This window comes from Cyclopterus lumpus, chromosome 21, assembly GCF_009769545.1.
Source record: "Cyclopterus lumpus isolate fCycLum1 chromosome 21, fCycLum1.pri, whole genome shotgun sequence".
NCBI lineage: Eukaryota > Metazoa > Chordata > Actinopteri > Perciformes > Cyclopteridae > Cyclopterus > Cyclopterus lumpus.
In genome coordinates, this window is record NC_046986.1 from 22,328,170 (window position 1) to 22,352,583 (window position 24,414).

The 24,414-nt window shown below is 47.0% G+C and overlaps 1 protein-coding gene across 16 annotated transcripts in view; it reads right to left on the reverse strand.

Moving 5' to 3' along the window:
• The window catches only part of mycbp2 (MYC binding protein 2), a 58,416-nt gene that overhangs the window by 1,687 nt on the left and 32,315 nt on the right, over positions 1-24,414 (reverse strand). For 6 of the 16 annotated variants that reach the window (XM_034561301.1, XM_034561295.1, XM_034561297.1 and 3 more), the window contains 41 exons: positions 24,108-24,226; positions 23,917-24,004; positions 23,776-23,825; positions 23,499-23,671; positions 23,183-23,327; positions 22,857-23,063; positions 22,498-22,553; positions 22,307-22,422; positions 22,001-22,098; positions 20,544-20,660; positions 19,780-19,920; positions 17,043-17,267; positions 15,962-16,094; positions 15,608-15,733; positions 12,173-12,358; positions 8,458-10,092; positions 8,177-8,346; positions 7,802-8,049; positions 7,546-7,713; positions 6,996-7,153; positions 6,697-6,896; positions 6,397-6,546; positions 6,146-6,306; positions 5,744-5,900; positions 5,418-5,642; positions 5,263-5,328; positions 4,792-5,031; positions 4,601-4,690; positions 4,435-4,515; positions 4,091-4,357; positions 3,259-3,542; positions 3,068-3,164; positions 2,581-2,700; positions 2,388-2,489; positions 2,158-2,286; positions 1,913-2,045; positions 1,701-1,804; positions 840-1,028; positions 631-738; positions 216-425; positions 18-125 (listed from right to left, as the gene is read on the reverse strand). In XM_034561301.1, coding sequence (XP_034417192.1) covers positions 18-125; positions 216-425; positions 631-738; positions 840-1,028; positions 1,701-1,804; positions 1,913-2,045; positions 2,158-2,286; positions 2,388-2,489; positions 2,581-2,700; positions 3,068-3,164; positions 3,259-3,542; positions 4,091-4,357; positions 4,435-4,515; positions 4,601-4,690; positions 4,792-5,031; positions 5,263-5,328; positions 5,418-5,642; positions 5,744-5,900; positions 6,146-6,306; positions 6,397-6,546; positions 6,697-6,896; positions 6,996-7,153; positions 7,546-7,713; positions 7,802-8,049; positions 8,177-8,346; positions 8,458-10,092; positions 12,173-12,358; positions 15,608-15,733; positions 15,962-16,094; positions 17,043-17,267; positions 19,780-19,920; positions 20,544-20,660; positions 22,001-22,098; positions 22,307-22,422; positions 22,498-22,553; positions 22,857-23,063; positions 23,183-23,327; positions 23,499-23,671; positions 23,776-23,825; positions 23,917-24,004; positions 24,108-24,226 — 7,580 coding nt within the window. Of the gene's footprint in view, positions 1-17; positions 126-215; positions 426-630; positions 739-839; positions 1,029-1,700; positions 1,805-1,912; positions 2,046-2,157; positions 2,287-2,387; positions 2,490-2,580; positions 2,701-3,067; positions 3,165-3,258; positions 3,543-4,090; positions 4,358-4,434; positions 4,516-4,600; positions 4,691-4,791; positions 5,032-5,262; positions 5,329-5,417; positions 5,643-5,743; positions 5,901-6,145; positions 6,307-6,396; positions 6,547-6,696; positions 6,897-6,995; positions 7,154-7,545; positions 7,714-7,801; positions 8,050-8,176; positions 8,347-8,457; positions 10,093-10,569; positions 10,675-12,172; positions 12,359-15,607; positions 15,734-15,961; positions 16,095-17,042; positions 17,268-19,779; positions 19,921-20,543; positions 20,661-22,000; positions 22,099-22,306; positions 22,423-22,497; positions 22,554-22,856; positions 23,064-23,182; positions 23,328-23,498; positions 23,672-23,775; positions 23,826-23,916; positions 24,005-24,107; positions 24,227-24,414 lie in introns of all 16 variants that reach the window. The other 10 variants (XM_034561299.1, XM_034561293.1, XM_034561291.1 and 7 more) reach the window with 10 other exon arrangements.

Sequence of the window (24,414 nt, forward strand, 5' to 3'; positions counted from 1 at the left end):
AGGCATCATTTACCCACCTGAGCCCTGGACACATCGGAGCACGCTCCACAGATGAGCTCACTGGGGTCGTAGTCGTCTCCCTGTCCGGCCTCCGCATCGCAGCGAGCCTCTCCCCCAAAATAGGCCTGGGAAATAACGGCAACTATTAATTTTCAAAGCCTAAACGATATCAAAAATACGTTTAAAAAAAAAAAAAAGGCTAAGTTGTGTCGTACCTTCTTGCACTTGTAGCAGACATAGTATGCATATCTGTTCATGGCAAAGCCTGCGGGGTCGTTGTGGAAACGTGCTCCTGGTGTGGTTATTGCCTCACTCTTATGTAGACCCTCGTACTCCAGCCTCATCAGAGCCTTCCGCCTCACGTCCTCATAGAGCTCCTTAATGGGGTCGAGCAGGTCCTTGATCACCGAGTGATTGATTTTGTTCTGGAGGCGCACAAAGAAAGAGAGAAACCAGCCCCCGTTTATAAAAGGGGTTCTGTTGAGGTCGCTGTATGTGTCACAGCGACGACTGAACAAAGCTTGCTCAACAAAAGCCATTGAGCCGAATCCACCTGGAGGTGTGGTGGAAACAGTTCTGTGTTCGCCGGGTCAATCTCTTCAAGTCAGAGAGGCTCGGGCAACACCTTACCTTGCAGATGGGACACAGCATGAACCCAAACGTGATCCGGGGCCCGAGCCAGCGGTTGTCAAGAACGCGGCGAGTACACTGGAGGTGGAACACGTGAGTGCAGTCCAGCTGAGAACAGAACGCAGGGGTTAGACGAGAGGAAAATAAAAACTAGTAAAACTCAAGTTTGATTCCGCATGATGGACAAGCGCCCACACGCGTAGCGCTACCTGTACTGCAGGAGCAGCGGACAGCGCCTCTGTGAAGCAGATCATGCACATGTCGTCGGCGTCCTGTTTCAGACAGCCGGTGTTCTTGTCGCAGCCGTGCAGACACGGGAGGCAGGCCTCCTCGTTCTTCACTCCTCCACAGGGGTGTCCACAGGGATGGCTTTTACTGCAGGCCAGTTTGGCGTACTCCTGAGGGAGACAACACAAGAGACATCGGTGAGCACTTCCACAAAGTGACACACTCTACTACATCCTGTAACTCTACGTTGCTTAATATGCGTCTTGAGTAGGCCGGCCCTCTCTGATTAATGGCGGCTGGTCGACGCCTCATCCATTATTTGTGAGACTCAAACTTCAATGGACACTCAGTTCAGGCTATGCTTGAATCCATACTCATCTTCTCAAGTATTCATATACAATGAATATTCTACTACAATGTTTCCACTCAGCAAAACCTCAAATTCCTCTCGCGAGGAAAGACACTTCCATCAAAGTCCTTAGGTTTGGGAGTAGGATCTGTGTGTTGTATTAGGTACATGGTTTCAGAGACAAAACTGGTATTTCTATCTTAATAAAATATTGTCATAGATAGTTATATTAGAATATAATTGCATATACAGTAAGGAACCATTTGTTCCTTACACACACACACTTTTCAAGTTTCAACCTCTGGGTCAAAACCGCTATCATCACCACCTCATGGTTTTCTGTCTCTGCCGAGGATGGGATGGACGGACGGACTACCAGAACACATATTGCCTGCGGCAGTGTTCGTCGCCGGCACGGAGGCATAACCAAATAAAAGGACCAGGTGGTTCCAGTTGTGGTCAAGTTGTCTTGGTAACAGTTGATGTTCAGTACCTGGCAGTCTGGGTCTGAGCAGACACTTCCCACGGCGGACAGCTCTGTGCCATTCCTCGTCCCACAGAACCTGCAGAAATCAGAGCTGCTGGAGGCTGGTTTACCTGCAAAAGAAAAGTTTACTGTACTGTTAATAAAAGTATATATATTTTTTTTTAAATAACACATTTTTTAGCAATACATATACTCATACCCAAAACATGCTATGTTACCTGTGTGCTCTCTGAACTCCACCATAGCCTTCATAGTCTTAGAGTCAGCCAGGGCCATGAGCCAGAAGAGCTTAGTCCTCCCGCAGCCTTCGTGGAGATCTACCTTTATGGCCTCCTCTTCCTCTTTGAACACCTGAAAGCAGCCACGGAGACGAGATTAAACACCTGCTCGCTCTGCTCCACATTCCTTCCGTAACTACATTCATGTCATCACCAGTGGGAGAATCAAGATGGCCGACCCTGACCTGTCTCTGGTGAGAGCGCGTGCGTCGGTGCAGGTGAAGGAAGCGGTCACAGTCGGTGCAGAGGTTGCCGCACACGTTACACAGGATGATGGCCGCCGTCTCGCCATCATCGTGATTGTCACACATGGGCTGTGGACGAGAGGAGGGGGAAATCCATTTGTTATTATTTTAATAACCCATCAGTCATTTTTAACTCTGTATAGCTCCTGGCCATTTAAAATTGTGCTCACCATCTGCTTCTGCTGTCCATCTTTGCCCATCCAGCGACCGGAGGACAGCCTGTCGACATGGTCCTGGTCCAGCACGCATAGCGAAGCTAAGGCCAGCCACAGCTGTGAGGCAGAACACGATACAATACGTGATCAGCTGATACCCGGTACTCGTAAACGTGTGCGTTGCGCATGGTGACATTTGAGTGCGTACCCTTGTGGTGGCGATACAGCGTACAGGAGAACGATGCTCTTCCTCCATTTTGGTCAGAGCTATGATGGTCTCAGCTATTGCATTTTTGGTGACTCTGGACCAACCGTCTGAAAGGTGGCCCTAAAAACAGCAAGCGCAATACAATACATAGGAATATTACATTTATAACAAAGATTGCAGATGTGGTTCTGTATCAAATTCGGCAAGATACAGTTCACCCGATACATCGGGGTCCTAGCTCGTAGAGATGTCTGCCTTCTGTCCAATATAATGGCACCACACTCGGCTTTTGAAAACCTCAACATCAATGTTTCTTTCCAGAAATCAGAACTCAGTTACTCAAGATAATGCACAGAACTTGTAATGAGCAGTTTTATGGAGGAACTATGGTGGAAAGAAAATAGCTCCTATGTGAAACTGCTCACAACAAGGTCTGTGGATTATTGCGTGCACTGCAGGTAAGGAGACTACGAGAAGGAGAACTTACCGCTGCCATGTCTTTGACCAGCTTTATGATGATCTCTGCTATCTGTGGAGGAGTGGAGCCTTTCATCCACCAGTGGCTCTCCCCCCTGCGGATGTAGCTGATCATGACAGAAACAGGCGATAAATATGAAAAATCGAAAAGAGCCTTGCCATTGGCCAAATGTTGATTGGGCCTGGCAGAAAGTAAGTCACCTGGAGTTGAAGATCATGGGCAGCGTGACGGTGGTGACTCCTTTGACCGGGGCCATGCCGGCCGTGCCAGAGATGGTGGTGCCTTTGGCCTTCAGCTGCACGGTGAGGGCTTTCGCGATGCAGCCCAGGAACATGTCGAGGATGCAGAGCTTGTTCCAGTCGCCCTTCTCTGTGGAGTGGATGATGTCGCTGATGTCCGCCGGTGGCAGGGCCTTCACCCCGATGATGCTGGCGAGTCTCACTGGCGTGACCTCCGGAAGGACGCGTCTGAGCAACGATGTGACCTGAGATGAGGTCAGAGCAGACAACAACGTTTGTATAGCGGTGCGAGGGATTCACTTTAATTACTTTTATCAACATGTTCAGGTTCAATCTATATGTAATATAACTTTCTACAACTTGTTCAATACTTTTTCAAGCATCACGTCTTATACACTTTAGATTTTTACTCTGGTACTGAATCTTTGCTGTTGTACTTTACTTTTTCCATTTAAGTTGAATTCTTTACTTTACTTCTTTTACATTTTTTTAATTACATTACATGTCATTTAGCTGACGCTTTTATCCAAAGCGACTTACAATAAGTGCATTAAACCATGAGTCTTTACCTTAGTCGGATTGCTATTGTGTTCTATTTTGCCATGGTGTCGGTATTGTTGCTTTCACACTTAATAATTGTTGTTCTTTTGTTCATATATGTTTATATTGGTATCCTATTGTTTTTTGCTATTCTTTTGTTTATTTCTCTTCGGTATTAATAAAGTTCCATCTTATCTCAACTTAGCAATCAAACGTGGACATAAACAGACCAGGTGCTGTACACGTCACCCACCTGTCTCTGAACTCTCGGGGAGGCCGTGTGCAGCAGAGAAAACAGGTCCTGCATGAGCGTTAGCTGCTGAGCGAGGTACTGGCGACCCACGTTGGAGCCGCTCAGCGCCAGGACCATGGACAGCAGCTCGAAGCAGTAGGCGTCCGAGGAGGCGTCGTCGTCACTGGGCTGAGAGTTGGCGTTCTCTTTGCTGGAGATGGCGTGCTCCCACTCCTCCCTCACGCGCGTGGCCTCCATGCGGATGGCCTGGACGATGTGCGCACACACCTGAAAAGAAAACGCACGTTAGGTAAAAGGGCTGAGAATATAATAACTCCTACTGTCGAATGGTTTAAAGAACTGACCTGTTTCTGGAGGTTGGTAAGTTTGCTCCTGCTGAAAATGATGCCCACCATGTGCTCTTTAAGGTCAGCGTCAGATGGAACCTATTCATAAAAACGTACACGTGTAAAACATCAGGCTGAAGGTCAGCACAGTTTAACAGCACAGATAAACTGTCACAGTGCAGACCTTGTCCTCTCCCTCGGGTGACGAAAGAAGGTTTTTCTCCTCCTGCTCTGGAGTGGGCTCTGCATCTCCACAGATGAGCTTTCCAAAGACCTAGACGGGCACAACAACGTAAACGCACAACAAAGTAAAGCTTCCAAGAGACTCCAGATGTTTGTCATGCGATCACGTGTGGAAGAAGCAGCGAGACGGACCTGTGAGGTGATGAGGCGAAACACTCGGAGAGTCTCGGCCTCGCAGTTCTTCTGCTGGGCCATGCTGGCTGAGATCTGCCCCAGGATCTTGATGCTCTCGCCCTCCTTCCAACCCAAGACCTTCACCTGGCGCACCCTCAGGGTGTTCTCGGGACCTTTCAGCTCCACCTTGATCACATGGTGGTCCCCTCCAGGGAGCTCGCTTGTCACCCAGCCCATGTGACGAGAGTCCAGGTCAACCTTTCGATGAAAAGTCGCGGGGATGTTTAACAGTGTTCTGCCATTTGTGTATGTCAATCTGGAGCGTCAAGGAGCACCTCATAAAAACAACTAGGTATCGTTTCTGCACTTAAAGGAAGTTATTGTGATTCGGAGAAGAGACAAAATAATCTATATCCACAGCTTTACAAATAGACTAGACTTCAAACTGATCACTCCGTAGTCCCACATTACCAAAGCAACTGACCATACCTGTTTGATTCTGCAGAGGTCTTCTACTGCTTTTCCACATAGGAATGTAACCGATGTGACTTTGTTCTGTGGATATGAAAAATATATCATCATCAATTCCACTTTAGTCTAAACTTTGCAGTTGCCCAACAGGAATGCTGCGGTCGCCCCCTTACCCCAATGTCTCTGGAGTTGTCCACATGAACAGTCACATTGGAGGCGTTGAGGCCCTTCACGCAGCTGATGGTGATGCTCTTGGTTTTGTTCTTGTCCTCGTCTCCGGATTCCCAGAAGGTCTCTGTGGAGCCGTCTGTAAGGCTGCCGATCATGGCAGGCCGACTGGACGTCTTGATGTCCACTACGCTGGTCAGATCCTTTAGACAGGTCACCAGGCAGAGGTCCTATTGTCACACAATCAGGTTAGTGCGTGTTAATGTAACGGTTCAATCCGTGTTGACCAACAGGAGACAGATCTGAGGTAAGCAACTGATGGTTTTCTTGCCTGGCTCATTGCTTCGTAGCCTGACTGCACGCTGATGTTGAAGCTCTCCTCGCTGTCTCCATCGTCAGACTTGGACAAGATATTGTTGATGTGATGGAAAACGTTGCTCTGGTGGAGGAACTGGTGGTCGGACTGCTTGAACTTGAGACTCCAGCACCTGGAAGAATAAGTCACAGAGATACGTTTCCCTTAATATGCACAATCCCCGATCTGGTATCAATGAAAAAGAGGCAGTGATCATTTTAAATATGACTCTTAATGTTTCTGTCAGTTAAATTAAGTGCACATGTCAAACCTATTGCCTAAAAGTTCAATCTGTTCTTGAACAGCTTGAAATCAAACCATCCAAAAAGTGTTGGCTGGTGGAATGGTAGTATTCTTAATCATTCAGTGTAAGTGTACCTCAGCGCCATCTGCTGAAGTGAGCTGCCACTGGGAAGTGACATCATGAGGTCAGAGATGGTCTGAAGGAGGCGGTGGAAGGTGTGGGGGAGAGGATGAGCTGCCTCCCCGGCAATAACAATGTCTGACAGAGGGTGTTCACAGACGCCGAGGTCTCTTTCCTGTGGAGCGCAGAAGTCGGCGGTTAGAAGATGTGACAACAAAGCGAGCGAGTAACGCTGCGCAGCTTTTGACGTTTAACCAGTCGTTACCTGTTCCACGTTTTCCTTGTTCCCCTTGTTCTCATCGTCTTCCTCATCCTCAGGTTCAAAGGGCGACGGGGTGAGAGATGCTACAAAATGCCAAAGGATGTCGTGTAGGGACGTGGTCTGGATCACATTGCACAGCAGCCAGTTGAAGGCCTGACAAGGACACCAAGAAATAAGTATACAAATCTAACTCACTAACTAACAGTATCCTAATTGCCTTTAACCTTGATTCACTGCTGGATAAATAGCAACAATTAAAGCGAGACTGAGCTTGGAGATTCAGAGCGATATTGCTGCCCGTACCTCCATGGCAAACACCCTGCAGGCAGACTTCCTCAGTGCATGCCTCATGGCCACCTCCAGGCCCTCCAGGTCATGGTGCTGGATAACGAAAGCCAGGACAGGCCACTGGAAGTTCCTCTCCCCCTTACTGAGGGAGCCGTGCGATGAAATCAGCCGGGACAGCTCGGGGGACGGGTGCCGTAACAGGGAAGAGCCCACCTCTGTTAAGGAGGGGGGTAAAGTGGGTTGATGATACAGATGACGACGCCGCAACGCATTCATTCTTAGGCATCACGTCTCAAAGTAACGCGTGCAATTACCTGCGTCGCCACTCTGGACCCTGCGCCTGGGCACGGCTTTTACCCGAGCCGGAGAGGGCGAGTGTTGCTTGTCATATTCAGATGCTACGACTGAGTAAGACCTCTGAAACACAGTTCGTTTCGCCGTATCGCTGTCTGTGATGGGACTGGTCTCCAGACTGAAAGAGAGGATACAAAACCGTTTAGCACAGACAAAAACATTTAAATACCTAGAAAATGGAGCAGCCAGGCTTTTTTTTGTACTGTATCTAATGGTAAGGCAGGTATTAATATTAGGGCACACTTTCTGAACATGTACAGTAGGGAAAAGAGTACCGAACTACCTTTCTGTACAGTGTATATCTGCAATGACAATTGACACGCATTATCTGCTGGTCTGCTCTGAACATGGGAAAATAACTTCAATTTCTGAAAAACAATACGACTTAAATATCATGGATGCATGTCGATGTCATGCGAAACTCTCCGATAGTAACATATGCAATTCACTCATTTTGCGAGCATGCCGAGAAGTGGAAGTGATTAAAAGCATCGTGCTAAGACGCGTTACCTGGGCGGCATTGATTTCATGTTGCTCTCTGGTTCCTCAAACACATTGGGACAGGCATCAGGGGTGACTGATATGTAAGGTGCAGGAACAGATGTTGAGCGCAAATACCTCATCTCATCTTGGAAGAGGTTATCGTCTTGGTAGCCCCCAAAGTTCTCAGTGTGTTGCCTGAAGGAAGAGAGGAGAGTGACTCAAGCAATGATGTATTCTTATGTGATAAAACAAACAAGGTGTTGTGAACTGAGCTGGAAGCTACCTAGCTAGTGTCTGGAGGTAGAGGCAGCCCATTTTATTGGGGAGTTCGTCCGACACGCCCTCCTTGAGGCTGGGAAGCAGCTGGGAGTGCAGGGGCCGGGGAGGGTGGTGGCACAGCATGCTGGGCTCGGCAGCACTGCTGAGGGACAGCAGGAACAACGCGTTCGCCCGAATCACCTGGTGGGCCTCCATGGTGGGCAGCGCCCTCGGAGTCTTCACCTGCAGGGGTTTCTTCCTGGATTGCTTCACCTGGCGAAGGAGATGCAGATTGGTTTAGTTTTTGTTTTTTTTGTCAACTCCAAAAATTCAGTTTGTAGTGAAAAGCTGAGAGTCCTTCAGTTACAGCGGGACACACATCTAAGCACAAGGAGGATACCTTTTCCCTGGCGGTAGTCTGCTTCTCTCTCAGGTATTTTTCCCGACAGCGATCACACACCAGGTACCAGGTGCTGCCTCCTATGCCTCCATCTCCACAGTTCCCAGCCCAACCACCACAGAAGTGTCCGATGCTGTTGTAGCCCTGGCCTCCAGCATAGCGGCCGCAACCTGCCATGAAATACAGAGGGAGGGGGTTAGGAGGCACAAAGTCCATTACCCGGTAATACAGTACCCTCATTTAAAATGACAAAACTCAAACCATAACTTCTGTATTCTCACCTGGGTGAGCCTGTCTCATATGGTAGGTGACGGGGTACGGGTGAGATTCGCCACACAGCTCACAGATGGTGTCTTTCTCGGGTCCGCCCATGGCGAGCTGAGCCATCTCTCCAAACAGATTCCCCCTTGGACGCACCTCGGCTTTCTCCCTCTTCTTCTTCTCCTTCTTTGCCTTCTTGCCGTCTTTCTCGTGCTCCTTTCTTTTCAGGATGGCGCTGGACCCCGGGCTGGGGAAAATCATGTTCTGAGTGGCTGCCTTGATGGTGGCCAGAGAGATGTCCTCCCAGAATGACACCAGATGTTGTAACGTCAATGGCAAGACCGACTTCGCCCTCATTGCCGGATGAGAAGTCATCTCGTAGGACGTGGCCTCTCCCTTACCCTCCTCGCACTTCTCTGGCAGAGGAGGTTCTTTCAGCATGGACAGCACCTTATTTTTGTTGATGCTTCCCATTTTGGAGATGTCCGGGCCGTGCGGCGCAATGTTAAACATGTTGAGTGCAGAGGAGATCTCTAAGGAGTGGCGGTTCTTTAGCTTGCTCTCCTTCTCCTCGGCACACTGTGCTCCTAGGGAGCCGCGGATGGGGGCGTGCTCTTTGGTTAAGTCTGGGTTGAACTTGAGGAAGGAGGAGCAGGCCATGGCGTCGTGGACAATACCTTCATGCCACAGGAACGCTGCGAAGACCGCTCGCGAACATTCGGCTACTGAAGGTGACATGGCCTGTTTGGCAGGCTCCGTGGCCCTCGAAGTACTCTCGCCTTTGAACAGAGGCCCAGATTTTTCCTTCTTAGGGCGCGTGTGTCGACTGGAGGCTTTGCGGCTGACTTTGGGTGAAGCACGGCTCTCTAGTTCCTCCTTGACGGGGGCTTTGCCGATGCTGAAGTGCACCTTGCATGAGCCATCTTCAGAATTTTGAGCCTCCGAGTTCTCGTCATTGCCATCCTCTGAGAGGAGAGCACTGGAGGTGCACACCTCCACCACTTCACTGTGGAGGTTCTCCTGGGTCACATGTGGAGAGGGAACACGGTTCTCTGGATTGCCAATCACTTCGTTATTTGGATCTTTAGGAGACAGTTTAGGTTTTGGAGAGGTAGACCTGCCTCTAAGCGGTTCTGTTAGTGGGACCTTCTTCTTTCTAAGTGTGTCTGGGTCCAGAGTGTACGAATCAGATTTGGACCTCTCTCTGGGAGGGTCCAGCCGGGCTTTGGAGGAAGGGCTGACTTTAGGTGGGATGTTCTTATCATGGTGGGCTGAAGAGGAGTTCTGGGAGGAGGTGCTGGAGGGACTAGACCTGCCTGAAGAGGATACGCCTTTTTGTTTGGGAGAGGAGGAGCGCGAGCCGGGGTTCGGGGACTCAGCCCGGAGTCCCGGGGTTCGACCATCGGCCTTCAGGGCCTGCAGGGTGTTGTGATTGGGCGAGTGAGAGCGGCTGTGAGAGTCGGACCTCAGTTTGGCCGTGTCCGACCGCAGGATGAGGGCTTCGCTGGCTGAGAGGCTGCCCTCTTCTGTCTTGCTCCTGCTCTGCTCGGACGAGCGGCTTCCTCGACCCTCCTGTTTGGGCGAGCGATTCTCCTGCCGATGTTTGGAGGCTGGGGACATGGGCCGCGCTCCGGGCATCAGGTTCCCTCGCTCACCTGAACGTTAATAATTCAAACACAGTTACAACACAAAAGAGGACTAAATCGGTGGTAAGAGTGTAACCATTTAGCTCTAAGCGAAAAACCCAAAACCTGAGGGGAAAACAATGTAATGCTGAAACTATAAAAAGGTAAAATGCAATGCAATGAAGATAACTAGTGGACCATGGAAGAGCTGATGAAAGATGGATTCCAGCCCAGTCCTGGGACCTCCTACTAATATTGAACCTAGTTGGTGTTAACTTTTAATAGCCTGGTAGTTTAGTCTAGTAACCACAAACAACACTTAAGGTCCAACTATTTTAAAACTGAACTTTAAATCAAAACTGTTTTTAGTACGCCTTTTTAGTTTGTCCTCTTTATTACAATATAGTGTTTGGCCACATCCTACTTTAGGGCCACAGTTGTAAAAGGTTTCAAGAGCTGCCACCCTCGGTTCAGTCTGAGGGAGGCATGCATGCTGTGATTACCCACCCTTTTGCCTCAGAGCGAGAGATGAGAGAGCAGTACCATGCCCAGCCACGGACACATTGCTTTTGTGCACACGCTCGCGAGAAGCAAGGCGGCGTGATGAACCATCTACAGCGGAAAACAGTGGAGCAGGTAAACAAACCAGGCATGGAACGCAAGGAGGGGCCACCACAGAGGGAGAGAAAGAAAGCACAATGAGGCAATGCGGTCAAGTCAAGAAAGTGAAATAGAAAGAGGCAAAAAGTTAAAGTGATGGAAAGATCAACATATAGGTAGAGAAACATGAGAAACACTTAGAGAAGAGAAAAAATGAGAAGTTACAGAACCAAGCGTTGTCCTGGAAATACAAGTATGCTGTGCACACAATTTAGTAATATGTGCTCTCCATTTAAATCGTATACACGTTGCCCCTTCCCCATCATACACCTCTAGTGTGTTGCATTTGGTCAGCTGGAAGTTTGTAGACGACAACGAAGAAAACATTTAAGAAGCGCTCCACAACTCGGAAGCTGAATGAACATCCTTCATGTCACAGTTTTTAGGGAGAAACAACCCGTAGTCCTATAACAGGACGTTGTTTGTAACATCCCATATTAAATCCATTAAAGTGATCCAGAGTGAGTGTGAAGGAAACATGTACGACAAGACTGATGCTAAATTGAGAGCACAAATTATTAATTTATGCACACAGGTTTTTTTTTTCCTTCTTTTTAAAAGACACCTCCAAGGCTCCGTAAGAAACAGACAATCAGGTAAAAAGAAAAAAAGAAAGATTACCACAAGTAGAGAAAAAGTAGCAATACAGAAGAAAAGACAGGGAGAAAGAGAGCTACACGGGCTGAAACAGTTACAAACAGATATTTTGGATCCTGTTAGAAGATATTCTTAATCCTAAATTGTGGTATTTTGTACCTAATTTATCCAGTATAAAAGATATAAGTGTGTGTTGTATGTAATATTACTTAATGACCGGGACTGAGTTTTCTGCTGTTTTAGGGAGATTATGGCCGACTTTAAACCAACAACTATTTAGACGAACGTTGTTCACGTTTGCACTGAAGCTCTGGGCTGGTTGAGGCAGAAAATGAAACAAGTTATTAATCAATAATGTTGATAAATGATGATAAATGCAGATCGGAAATTAAAGCAGCGAGGAAGATGATGAGGAAAAGAATAAGAAAGCTGACTAGCAGAACAAGCAGACAAGCAGAAGAATAAGCAGCTCTACCTGTTACTTCAGCACACGGCAACAATATCCCTTTTAACAAGACCTTTGGTCGAGTATTTACGTTGGAAATCTTGTTTTCAAAAACAAGTGAAAATACCTGTCAATGCATATTGTTTGAAGGTAGTGTCACCGGATTTGTTTTTGTTTTTTTAGAAACAAGATTTAAACATTCAATACTAGACATGTCGGCTTGTTGGGGATATTTGAGCACTCTAGAAACATAACTGCAGTGTTATGTGTCACACGTCGCTGCTGCCCTTCCCAGAAAAATACATGAAAGAATGAATACAGAACAAAAATCAGGAAAAACAAAACGCTGCGAGGAAAAGGATCAACACCTGTGCAAGCAAGCGCTGTCAGAAAGCAGGACAGACTTACTCGGAAGCTGTGGTTGTGGCTGAGACAGTTGGGAGGGGGATTGTCCAAACACAAATGGGCTGTGGACAAGGGAGGAGGAGGAAGAGGAGGGAGGTTGGGCGGCTTGCTCAAATACGGAGGAGGAGGGAGCTGCTGAGAGGAAGGGCCCAGACTGAATGGAATTCAGTATGGCACTCAACCGGTCACCTGCAAACATGGAGACAGAGGATGGGGAAAAACTACAGCTTATACTATGGTTTGAGGCTTCCAAAAGGGGGGTGAGGATCAGTCAGAGTTTATTTCTTATCAGTCATTCAGTCATCTCCCACGACGCCGCGTATGTGCGAAATGGGCGGAGCCGCCAGGGTCCCCGGAAGTATAAGTCCTATTCAATTTCTGTTAAGACAATGCAAGAGGATTGGCGGGGGGGGGGGGGGGGCACTTCCAAAGCTTGGATGGGCATCAAAAGGTGGGCAAAAGGTACAAGGCCCGGGTGGATAAAATGTAAAGGAGAGCGGTGAACTACAACTCCCAAGAAACAGCGGCAGATGACATTTGCAGTCGAGTTCAAATGTTTATTGTGCAGCAGCGGAGCAGCTCATTAGCGATGCAGACCGAGCGGTGCACTTTAATGCCGTGAATGTTTGCTTGGTGGCTCGGGACAAGACGAGTGTTCCCCGTTCGTGATTTAGAAAAGAACGAGACTTCAGTCTGAGCGACTAACGTTGTTGCTTCACGCAAAATCTGATTGGCTGGATACCTCGTCTGAAATAAGCTCTCCACTTAAAACAGACGGATACCTGTAACGGTATTCCATCAAATTCATGCAAGACCAGGGTGTTTGCCGTAGCAGACATATGCAATCTAATCTAAAATTCGACTTTGGTATGAACTTCTACTATTGTTAAACTATCCAGGAAACTCTTTTATATTAATTAATGAGATTAGCAGAAAACTCTCAAACAGGGTTGTCCAGAGTTAAACAAAAATACTTCCAGCACCCAGCGGCTCCTCGCATTTCACAACTGTATTTGGGGAAAGGATATGTTGAGGAAGAGGGCATAGAGGGGTGGGGGGGAGGTCTCTTCTCATGTATTCATTTCAGAAGTCATTCTCCTGAGAAAAACCTGCGCGTCCTTGTCAGAAGTTTAAAAAAAGAAACGTGTGGGAAAAAAGAAAATGTGCTGGGAGAAATTGCACCCTTCCTCATCTACCGTATATATTGAGCTGACACTGCATCAGTAATCATTCAAAGACTTGTGTGTATGTGGAACAGAAGTCTCCCACTCTCTTGGCACAACTGAGTAGTTGTGAACCAGGCACAAAACCCAGTCAGTGTTGTTTTTGAACAACAAAAAAAAAAAAGTTAACTTGTTGCCTTTTCATCAGGTGTTGGAGCCAAATATTGGAGGCTTCCTGGCTAAGGCGAGTTGGGGGAAGTCCACCACCATGACTGAGAAGCCTGAGAGGTCCGACAATGAGGTTGCTCTCCAATTTGTTCAAAGAGCTTTGCCGAGGACATGTCCATCGGGCTGACCGATCTGAGGGTGATCCATCTGCCTCACAGCGTGATGGTCCATCACACAGGAGGCGAGTGATTGAAGCCCTCCATCAGGTGGCTCGGCAGTGGGCCACCTTGAACCAGAGCTGCAAAGGCCTTCGGCTTCTGAGCGGCTTGAGCAAACATTCAGCGTGCTGGTGGCAGCTCGCTTCTTATTCAGGATACATGTGCCTCCCGCAACAAACATTGTGTGAGGTTTCAAAATTAAAACATCACAGCACTATTTTTTTCATTTTTGTGTACTTGTCTTCGCTCAAAAGACGTCTCTGGAATGGAACCATCCACCCAGTTTTACACTTTGACCATTTCTGCTTTCTGGGGCAGATCGATCATCTGGCATCGAAAAAGGCCAAGTGTGAATGCGACCAAGATGCTTAGGAGACAGATTGACATCTCAAAACCACCTCGGAAAAAGGACTGTGTAAAAAAATTAACAACTAAAGATTAAAAAAAAAAAAGGTACAAATGCGTCCGTCTCTCCACGTAGCCACAGTGACACTGAAATGAGCCCGCTCACTACTCGTCACATGAAAGCAACAGAAACATTGGGAGTCACACAGAAGGCTTAATAGCATGTTAGTGTTTAGGTGCCTTTTCATCACCCTCTGGACTGGAAGTAAGGCCGACACAGCTTTGCATTGAGCCAGTGAAAGAAAATTAGAGGCAACCAGACTTGGGATCAGCCTAACAAGAGACACATGCGTGGTCAAGTGTAACTGATGAGTGTGAATGGAGCCTTCATTCTGCAGATAACTTATCTGAATAACCATGGTGCTCCGATTAGCACGGTCGAAACAGGTCGGCCTCCTTTTCTTTTCCAAGCAGTGAGGAAGAGTTAAGGCGTTTGAAAGACAATTGACACAGCGTCAGCGAGATATTCAGGCAGAAAGATACAGACACATTTGGGGCAAGACGGTCGGCGACGGTGCAGCAGATTTGATGTGTTCATTCGGGGGATGTTTTCAGTATCCCACCATTATGCTTTTTGTGTAAATGATCAAATAGACTAAATTAAGGCAGCAAAGGGGTAATCTGTGTCGGGCTAGAGCACAGCGCCCAACTAAACAGAGCCCAGAGCAGTCGGAAACGAACGGAAGCACACTGACTGGCCCATGCACACGGACATCGCGGAGATGTTAGGCATGAGATCACAACAGTGGACACGGTAAAAAGCATGCATGAAGAAAGAGAGATGAGAGATCGGTGACCGATGGCACCTGTGGTTCTAAAGAGCCTAACTGAGCCATAGAAATAGAATGAGAGTAGATTGGGCAGAGTAGCATAACAGGATGAGCAGAGCGGCGGACATTTTTATGTGTACTGTCGCCCTCGCAAGAAGCGGTTAGCGGTGAGCACCAGTGTCTTCTGAACGAGTCAAATAACTACGACAGAGTTCTACTCTCATTCTGTTTTTATGGACCGACCCATACTGGATCACATACACCTTGTGGATGTGCTGCTATAAAACTGTGGAGGTCAAGTGAGTTTGAATTCCCTCTTAATTTGAACAAAAAGAGGAAATTGTACTTCTCATGGCGATAACACTGAAGATGGTGAAGATGTCTGCATTTATTCAACTAAAAAGGAGTAATGTATATATAAAAAAATAAACTTATGGAGGAAAGTCTCGATACAAAGCATAGGGGGCGTGGGGGGGTCAGAAAATAAAGACGAGGGGTGCAGAGTGAAGTCAGAGGTGAGATGTACATCAGTAAAGACAGAACATCACTCAAAATCTTAGACTACAGCCCAAGGACTCGTAAATGAGCAGCATAAAGCAAAGTGGATGTTGAAAGCAAAGTGATATGCAGATTTAGGATATGTGATAGAAAGTGTGTCTGTCTCAAAACTTTTTTTTTTTTTTTAAAGAAGCAATTTTACTGCACGTCGCTCACCTTTGTTGTTGGAGATGCCGTAGTCGAAGCCCTGCGCTCCGTTTGAGGCCGCGGCTCTGTTGAAGGCCTGCACGGAGAACGGGCTGGGTGGTGGGGTCTGGGCCACGTGCTCAAGCAGGGCTTGTTCTGTCAGAGCACATCAAATTACATTATCTAACCATTTATAATAATGATAACCTTTTTTTTTAACAGAGCATTTCATACAGACGGAGGAGCTCAAAGTGCTCGACATAAAAAAACAATTTAAAAAAGGGAAAGCTTACTTTTACAAGCATGCAACATTTCACTGTCATTTAAAGAATTTCAGCGAAATAAAAAAAACGGAAAACATTTAGAGTGAAAAGTGCGGCTCACCGTCATCATGGCGAAGGTACTGATTTCCACCGCGGTCTCTGGCCAACGACCAGGCCTCCCCTTCATCGCTCTCACAGAACTCCACTACACTGTTCTTATCCAGCTGAACCCAGTTCCCCTCTGAGTTGACCACCTGATACACAAACAACACTCTTTATCCACACTCACTGAGCACTCGGTCTCCCACACACAGCACCTTCGCAGAACATCATTAACATGCAATCATTGGATTCCTCTGATTGGCACGGACAAAACCCACAGCAGCAGACCACATGAATCAGATTGTGTGCATCAGCAGACACTGCGGGACAAAACTGATGTAGCTCAACGGAAAAAGAAAAGAAATAAAACTTACTCCAAGAAAGGGGTAGCCTATTGAAAAGGTAAATGCATTAAGTAGCTTTTTCTCAATTCCCTGAAATATTATCATTTGAAAAAAAAAAAGAAAACAGACAGACGGAAGTATTAGTATGTGCAGGCGGCACCTCTCAGATCTCAGACAGGGCATTCCAAGTGCAGAGGAAACTATTGAACAGCATGACACACCACAGCAGCCAATGACAGGTCATATCCAAAAGAGGCGGAGCCCCGCTCATCACCTCGCCAAAGACAATTTAGAAAAGTACCGGAGTTATTGACAGGACGGTTAAAAGGGGCAAGAAAGAGACATTCAAGGCACAGACAGGCTTCAGTATTTCGTGAGCACACTCCCACTGAGAAAAGTCTGGAAGGCGGCCGAAAAACGACACGCTGAAACTGCAAAGGATTCGTAGACAAACTGAAATTAGTGAATCAGGAAGCACGCGAAAAGGGTGGCAGCCGCAGGGAGTTGATCCTCGAGTGGGAAAAGATACACAACACACACCCGCACCCAGAAGCACCTGATGCATCCCCCTCAGACAGCCAGATTACATTCTTTACATTCAAAAATCAGTTTAGGAAAATAGAGGGAACTGTGATCTCCCTGAGAATTAAGGCCAAAGTCTACCAACATTGGCTACATTACATTATTTCAACTCTAGCCACAAATAAAAGAAACCAAAAAAGAAAACACATTGCATCATTTGGGGTGAGTGCGTACCTCGCCTATGGCCTTGACCTTGTTGCCAAGAACTAACATTCCAATGGGGATACCCCTAAGGTTTGGGCAGCTTCTGATGTTGTGACCAGAGGGGCCGGTCTTCACTACCTTATAAAGCCCCGGGCCGCCGCCCTGCCCTGCCCTGCTTTGCGCCCGAATGGGGGCCTCGTGGGAAGGGCAGCTGCTCACCTCCTTTAAGCTTTCCTCCGATTGGCCCCTGACCTCCTGCAAGAGGTGAGAGCAGTGGATTAGAGGCAACGTACAGTAACACAACAACAGGCTGCAAAGATGTTTCAGTCCAGGAAAAGACTCGGACCGCCAAGTCCTGGAAATGTGACGGCAAAAAGCCACTGAGCAGTGTAACGGGCAGAAGAGCACGTGTGCTCAGAGCAACTACTTTGTGGCTCTATGTTTTCCTGGAATCTTCTCGATACTGTTCACGGCAAATGAAAAGTCCAGAACACGACCCAAACAAAACCAGGAGCTGCCGTTTGTACACTTCAGTTGCTGTGAAGGTTAAAACTTGTGATGTATACGTTTTACCTAGTGAGCTTTAGGGCTTCCTGGCAAGTGGACTTTGTTCCAGGATCCCTGTGTCCGGTCTTTAAGCTAAGCTAAGCTAACCAGCTACAGCTTTCTCCTCACAATGCCAACATGAGCAGTTCTTACGGACTACTTTCAGAGGCCGTGTCACGCTTATTTTACAACTCATACATGTCACAATATGGATAACTGGAAACCTATTCAGAGTTCCTCAACAGCAGGAAGTGGTATTCAAAAACTCCCATGTATTCCCAAGGATATATACAAAAATGTAAATGCATGTACTGTACAAAACATTGTAAGAGTTTCAATATAATTGAAAATGCTCGCAGTAGAACCAACATGAGAATTCAAACACGCCATGTAGTGATGCTGTTAAATGACCAACAGACAGCAGGTAGAACTTTCCATTCAGGCTAAAGGGAGGCATGCTATGACGCACACGGACATAGGACTATAAAAGCCTTTCAAACAAGACCTCATGCAACAGACTGGTCGTTAGTATCCTCGATCCCCATGCGACACACAAGCTTGAACAGCATTTACTTTTGAAAAACACAACAACAAATGGGATCAGTGCGCCGAGTCTGTGCGATCATCAGAAGCTGCCGACGTACTGTTGCGTCACCGCATCGTCAAAATGAAACCAAGCAGACAACCATGCAGCTGTTGTTCGACCTCTTACGCCCGATTGCAACACTGTGGGGAGACTACAAAGTCACAAGGGGTACAAGGGGACAAGTGACGGGTAAGATGATGAGCTATGGGGCGCGTGTCCCTCTTTCAAACAACTCACCTGTGATGGGAATATAGTTAAGGGAGTCCACGACAAAAAGCCGATATCCCTGACTCCTTGGCTAGCGTTAAAGACAGTCTGAGCAACAGATCGTGAGACAGTCAACAAAACAGTAGATGACGAGTGAGAGAGGGGGGGGGGGGGGGGGGGGGGGGGGGGGGGGGGGGGGGGGGGGGGGGGGGGGGGGGGGGGGGGGGGGGGGGGGAAGGCGCCTGTGTATTTTTTTGGAAGAAAATAAAAAAATATATATTTGTTGGCTTGGCTCCTTTGGAATTGGGCATCAGAGGGTTATTTGAGCCGGTGAAGAAGAGAGGACAGAATCTGATAGGCCAGACGGTGAAATTGTGGAGCACCGATTAAAAAAGGGGCCGAGAGGAACTGTCGCTCCAGGCCAAGCCTGTAAAACCGTTTCAACACTTTACAAATGAGTGTAAAATACAACAATAAAAACAGTTGCCGGGGTAGAATAAAAAGGAATTGAAAGGTCACTCCAAACACAACAGGGGGGGGGGGGGGGGGGGGGGGTCGGTATTTCCAAATCCACGACCAAATGAAGTAAAAAGAAGAAAACTTCCAAAAGAATTCCCCACTTGGATGATGTAGTGTGTCATGCTGTTCAGACAAGAGACCTTACATGGAAGCCTCCTAAGCACCTAAAGCGTCCCAATGCAAAGGGTGGAATTGTAGAGCAGTACAATTTTGCGGACCAGTGATTGCTTCATGACAGAAAACCACCTGGATATCAACGACATCTTTCAGATACTTTCCCTGTTACTGCAATATTCATGTCTTTGATCACTCCCAGTCACCTTCCCATTTTTATAATTAATTTAGTTTAGTTATTCTGCTGTGGCGGTTTTTGTGGCATGGAGCAAAAATGTGAGGGGAAACACTTGTTAACACATGCCGTGGTGTCAGGGTGTTTATGAGTTGGGACTCGTGAGAGGCGATGAGGAAAAGTGCAGACTATCCAACTTCACCACAGGATGAAATTACGCCATGGCGACCCTTTTTGTTCCCGTCTTCCTGCATTGCGGTTCACTCGAGCGCACTAAACAGACGCTACCTAAACATGTGAACATTTACAACTGCTGTCACTTTGTGGTGAACCTCCCAGTCAACACATGCAAGCTCCTAGCAGCTGTTGCTTTGCACAGTGCGGTAGTGATAGGGTCTCACTTGGCGCCGCTGCAACTAGACGTTTCATGCGAGAGAACAGTTACACTCTGATGAAGCTCTATATATTGGGGAGTGAAAAGTAAAACTGTGATTGTTAAACAATACGGGTGATCTCTGATCTCAGAGCTTCTCTTCCCCCCCCCCCAAAACAAACAGCACAGGAGCCTCTGCCTTTATCAAACTATGACGGGCCGCTCAGCGGGGCCGTCTTCTACTTACGTCGGCTGGGACCAGTAGGCTCCTGCCCAGGTGCTGGTTAAAAGAGAGGCACCAGGCTTCAGTGTAACCATTCATGTTGGGAACATACTTCTTGACTGTTTCGTCATTGAGCCTGAGCCACACGCCATCATCATTGTGGATCTACGGGGAGGGGAGGGAGGGGAGAGGACAAGAGCAACAGGGCAGGGCACAGCCATGCCGTCTTGTTACTATGGAAATAGGATGGGCAGCACACACACACACACACACATACACACACACACACACACACACACACCACTTCTGAGGTTGCAAGTCCAACTAGAGGACAGTAAACCGAGGTCACAGCAGGGTGCATTGAAGACGGATAAAAATACAGATTATGTGTTGCATTACAGAACAATCATTAAGCAAAGGCTTTGGTGCTCCAATTTGACATTTTTGCTGTGAATGCTTCTTTAGATTTATGTTGCAGGCGCTCAAGCCTTTCATGGAAACTCTTGCAAGAGTATGAAACGATCAAAGAGCAACACATTTATAAGCTTTGCAAGAAAGTAGTTATCATTATTTAGAGAGGTAATAACACATAATACATAGAAGACACCAAGCAGGACTCAAAAGTTCTAAAACTAGCAACAACAACAAATAGTGTACAATAATTATGATTCCACCCAAACCGATTTAAAGAAGACGTAACAAGGAAATAGAATGGAAGAGGACAGTGCTCCAGCTGATATACTTATATATAACATGACTCATACTCTGCCTGATCTAGAGCCAGTTACCTCGTCAATGAAAGTGATGGTGCCATTGACATGCACTATGCCTATCTGTTCGCTCTGCAGGGAGGGGTGACTACGCACACGCAGGCCTGCGCTGTCCTTGGACACAAATTTGCGAACCTGAGGGAAGCAGAAGGGGAGATGGAGACCGTGAGCGGCAGGAGCAAAGAATAAAAAGAAAGAAAGACAAGAAGTGCAGCAGGAGGTGGAGGAGAGAGAGAGAAGAGGGAGCAGGGCAAGTTGACGGTGGGAGGTCGCATGCTTTGACCCACACGGCGCATTCCAAGTACACACAAACAAAACGGCGAAAGACGAGGAGGCTCCGTTTGCCGCAGCGCCAGTTGGATGGAGTTTGTTCTTGATCCTACATTCGCATGCGTGCGTGGATAACCATGAACACTCGCTCCCATGGAAAATGTGCAACGCCACTTAAAAAGGCCGCGGAATTTGAGCTGGTTTCCCCGTTAATCTAAATACCACAATTGTCACAGAATTATGATGAGCCCCGACATGCCATGTTTCAGTCTGATGCAGCATCGGGATTATTTCGATGACTTAAAAAAATGCATCTATGAGCAATAATCAAACAATGCAGTTTGAATAGATGAAGAGGCTAAGATACATAACTAACACAAATATTATTTCGCAAAAAATGGACAAAAGGCCTCAATAATAAACTTTTGCTATTAAGTGCATCATATTATCAAGCGGTTGCTTATTTGCAGTCTGCAGAGTCCTGTGAAAATCACAAAACGAATATCTTTGCCATATAAATATAAAGCAATGCTATCATACCATTTTTTTTGTTAATTGTGCATTTTGACAAAAGAACTAAACTCAAAATATGAGTGTAGTTGCCTAACCATAACACTATATATATATATATATATATATATATATATATATACAAAATGGATTGCTAACATAATATCATCATATGTGCATTACTAAGAAAATAACAATATTGCAATTCTTTAATATCACGGTTATCGTTAATACCAGTGTATCGTGACGCCTCTATCTACCATGATTTTTTAAGTCACTCGTGACAATATTCCCAATGATCCCGATAATTGAAATTCGCTACGATGGACTTTTGTTGGTTTTTATAATCTTGATCCATGATAAAAACCCGATATCGTCCCAACAGCTTGCACACAAAGTGTGTCCATTGCTTTCTATGGACAAGCATTAGCTCCAAAACAAGGAGGTGCAAAATAAGATGAAAGATTTTCAGTGCAAGTGGGCAGCACTCTTTTATATTACAGGGACGTCCATGTTTCAGTGTTCAGATCAATTATTGCTCAATGTGGCTTTCATGGTCAGAGTTTAGTTAGTTACTAATTGGTGTTGAGGAGTATGGAAGACGGCACATTTGGTGCATTTGATGGGGGATAGCAAGCATGCATGCATTTTACAGGTGTGTTTATGTGCATGTGCATGCCCCTGGTTGAGCTCACCTTGTTCGGCTGAGGTTCAGCCTTCGGTTTGACCATCTGAGTGCCAGGTGGTATCATGCCTTTGGGGGGGTCTTTGACTTCTACCTCCAAACCAGCATCTGAAAAGAAAAAGATTTTGCAGCTCAAAATCAGAAAATGACAACGATGAACTGATTCATCAGAAAGGCCGTAACAATTTAAAATGAGGGATTAATCCATATGCATGGCAGCCGCATGACGGTATGTCACTTGGTGGAGTTGGGTGACGCTCATCAGTGCGTACCCTCTAAGTAGGAAAATGCTTCAGCCGTTTCCATTGACATATACCTATTTCAATGCCATCAATGGTGACGTGGATTGTGTAGAGGCCTACTGCTCCCGGAGTCCAGTTGGCGCTGTAAGTTCCGTCAGTGTTGGCACGAATCAGCATGTTCTCACTGGGTCTGTGTAGGAAAGGATCAATAAGTAGGTAGTACCTCACTGGGAAATGAGTTCTACTGCTGCATGTCTTAACTTACCTCTTTGGGGTGGGGGAGGCAAAGCGCAGCTCTTCAAACGAGTAGTTTTCATAAGCCTGCAAAGACAATGCAGTTAATAACAAAAACACAGCACTACCAGTTATGATGTTCCCTATATAAAAAATATATTTATTCACAGAATAAATAAAAACACTATTAGATGGCGCAAATAACAAGGAGGATGCCTTGTTGACAGACTCGTACAGTAAGTCCACATCGAGCAAATCAGACTACTTCCTCGACGTCTTTTTCAGTCAATTTACTCTCCTTTTAGTCTTCTCTGATTACATCTCTCTTTATATTAAGTATCTTATTGTAAATAAGAAGTGTTTATTGTGAACCAGTTCCTGGACGCTGACCTTCATCATGGTTATAGCGATGTATCGAGCCTCTTTCACGATCATGGGCTCGTACGTGGCCTCCAGCTTGGGCATCGGCAAACCCCCAAAGGTTAGGTCGGGGCCGGAGGACGAGGGCGAGGAGCTCCCGGGTAGCCGCTGCAGCCTCTTCACATTCTCCGGCTGCATCGACTTCTTTTGTGAAACTGGCACAGCCTTGACCTCCACCTGGACATGAGAGATGAGAAGCGCATGTCAGAGTTTTGCAAATGCAGGCAAAAAAAAGATTCCGCGGCTCCGATCTTCGAAAAGATGAATCTCTTGGAAGCCGAAGCAATCCCCCTGACCTTCATGTGAGGAACGTGCACCACATCTCCATACTGGTCTTTGGTCTGCACGACCACTGTGGTGGGCCACCCACAGCGTATGTCGTCTTTGTTCAGGATCAGAGATGTCTTCTGGGGGTCGGCGTAAGAGTCCGGCTGCAGCCACCTGGATGGACGAAAAGGACAAGAGGAGAGATAGGCAGGGAAGTCAATTTTATAATCTGTGACGGAATTAAATTGCAGAGGGAAAAACACCCACACAACCAACACAGTTCAAAACGGGAAACGTTTTGCTCTCTTCAGGTAACTAGAACCAACACGGGACAGACAGGCTTACCTGGCCAGACGTCCTCCGCTGGAGGTCTGTACACAGGTGATGAAGTCTTCAAGGAAAGAGTGCTCATTGGTTTGGAGGTGCAGGGGCAGATTCCCCTCCAGGGCTTCCAGGATAGTGGGGGAGTGAGACAAGGCCAGACCCTTACCCAGGATCCCGCAGTGGGACTTACAGACCTGGGGTGACGTCGAAGGAAATAAGAATCAGGGATGATGCAATGTAAAATCCTTTCCACGACACAACAAATAAGAGTATCTCTGAATTTCAAAAGATGACACACCTGAAGAGAGGCTTCCTCGAGGATCTCAAGATCCTCCTCCAGTTCATTACCTTAAATTAAAGATTAGAGTCACAGATGAATGAGTTACTCAAGACGTTATTCACAGCCGAAGCAAATCCCCTCATGCACAGTGTTCCATACCGATGGGGAGGGCCAGGTCTTTCTTCATCAGAGCTGCAGCACACACACTGCCCAGGAAGGCCAACTCCTTCTCCAGCTGGATGATACCCTGAAATGTCCATAATGCAATGGTCATGGAAGGTTCTCCCCCCCCCTACTATGCAGAAAAATGGTAGTCCACCCCGCTGCATAAAATACAGAGGAATGTGTACCTCATCGGGGCCGGGGTTGAACTCGTATCCCACAGCCACGCACTTGAAGCCGTAGAAGCAAGCCTTCTCGTCTTTGACGTAGTCCGAGGCCGTCTCCAGCGAGAACAGTACTTCGTTTCCTGAAAAGCAGAGAGGGCAGAAACATAGATGAAACGAGAGAGAGGTCGGCGGAGGAGTGCATGCAGAGAATCGCTGGTAAACTAATGGCTCAGCGAAGCATCATGAAGGAGATTAAAAGCACAAGACGGGAACAATTAAGATCAACGAACTACGGCTGTGTTTCGAATGGCGTCACTGCGCATCACTA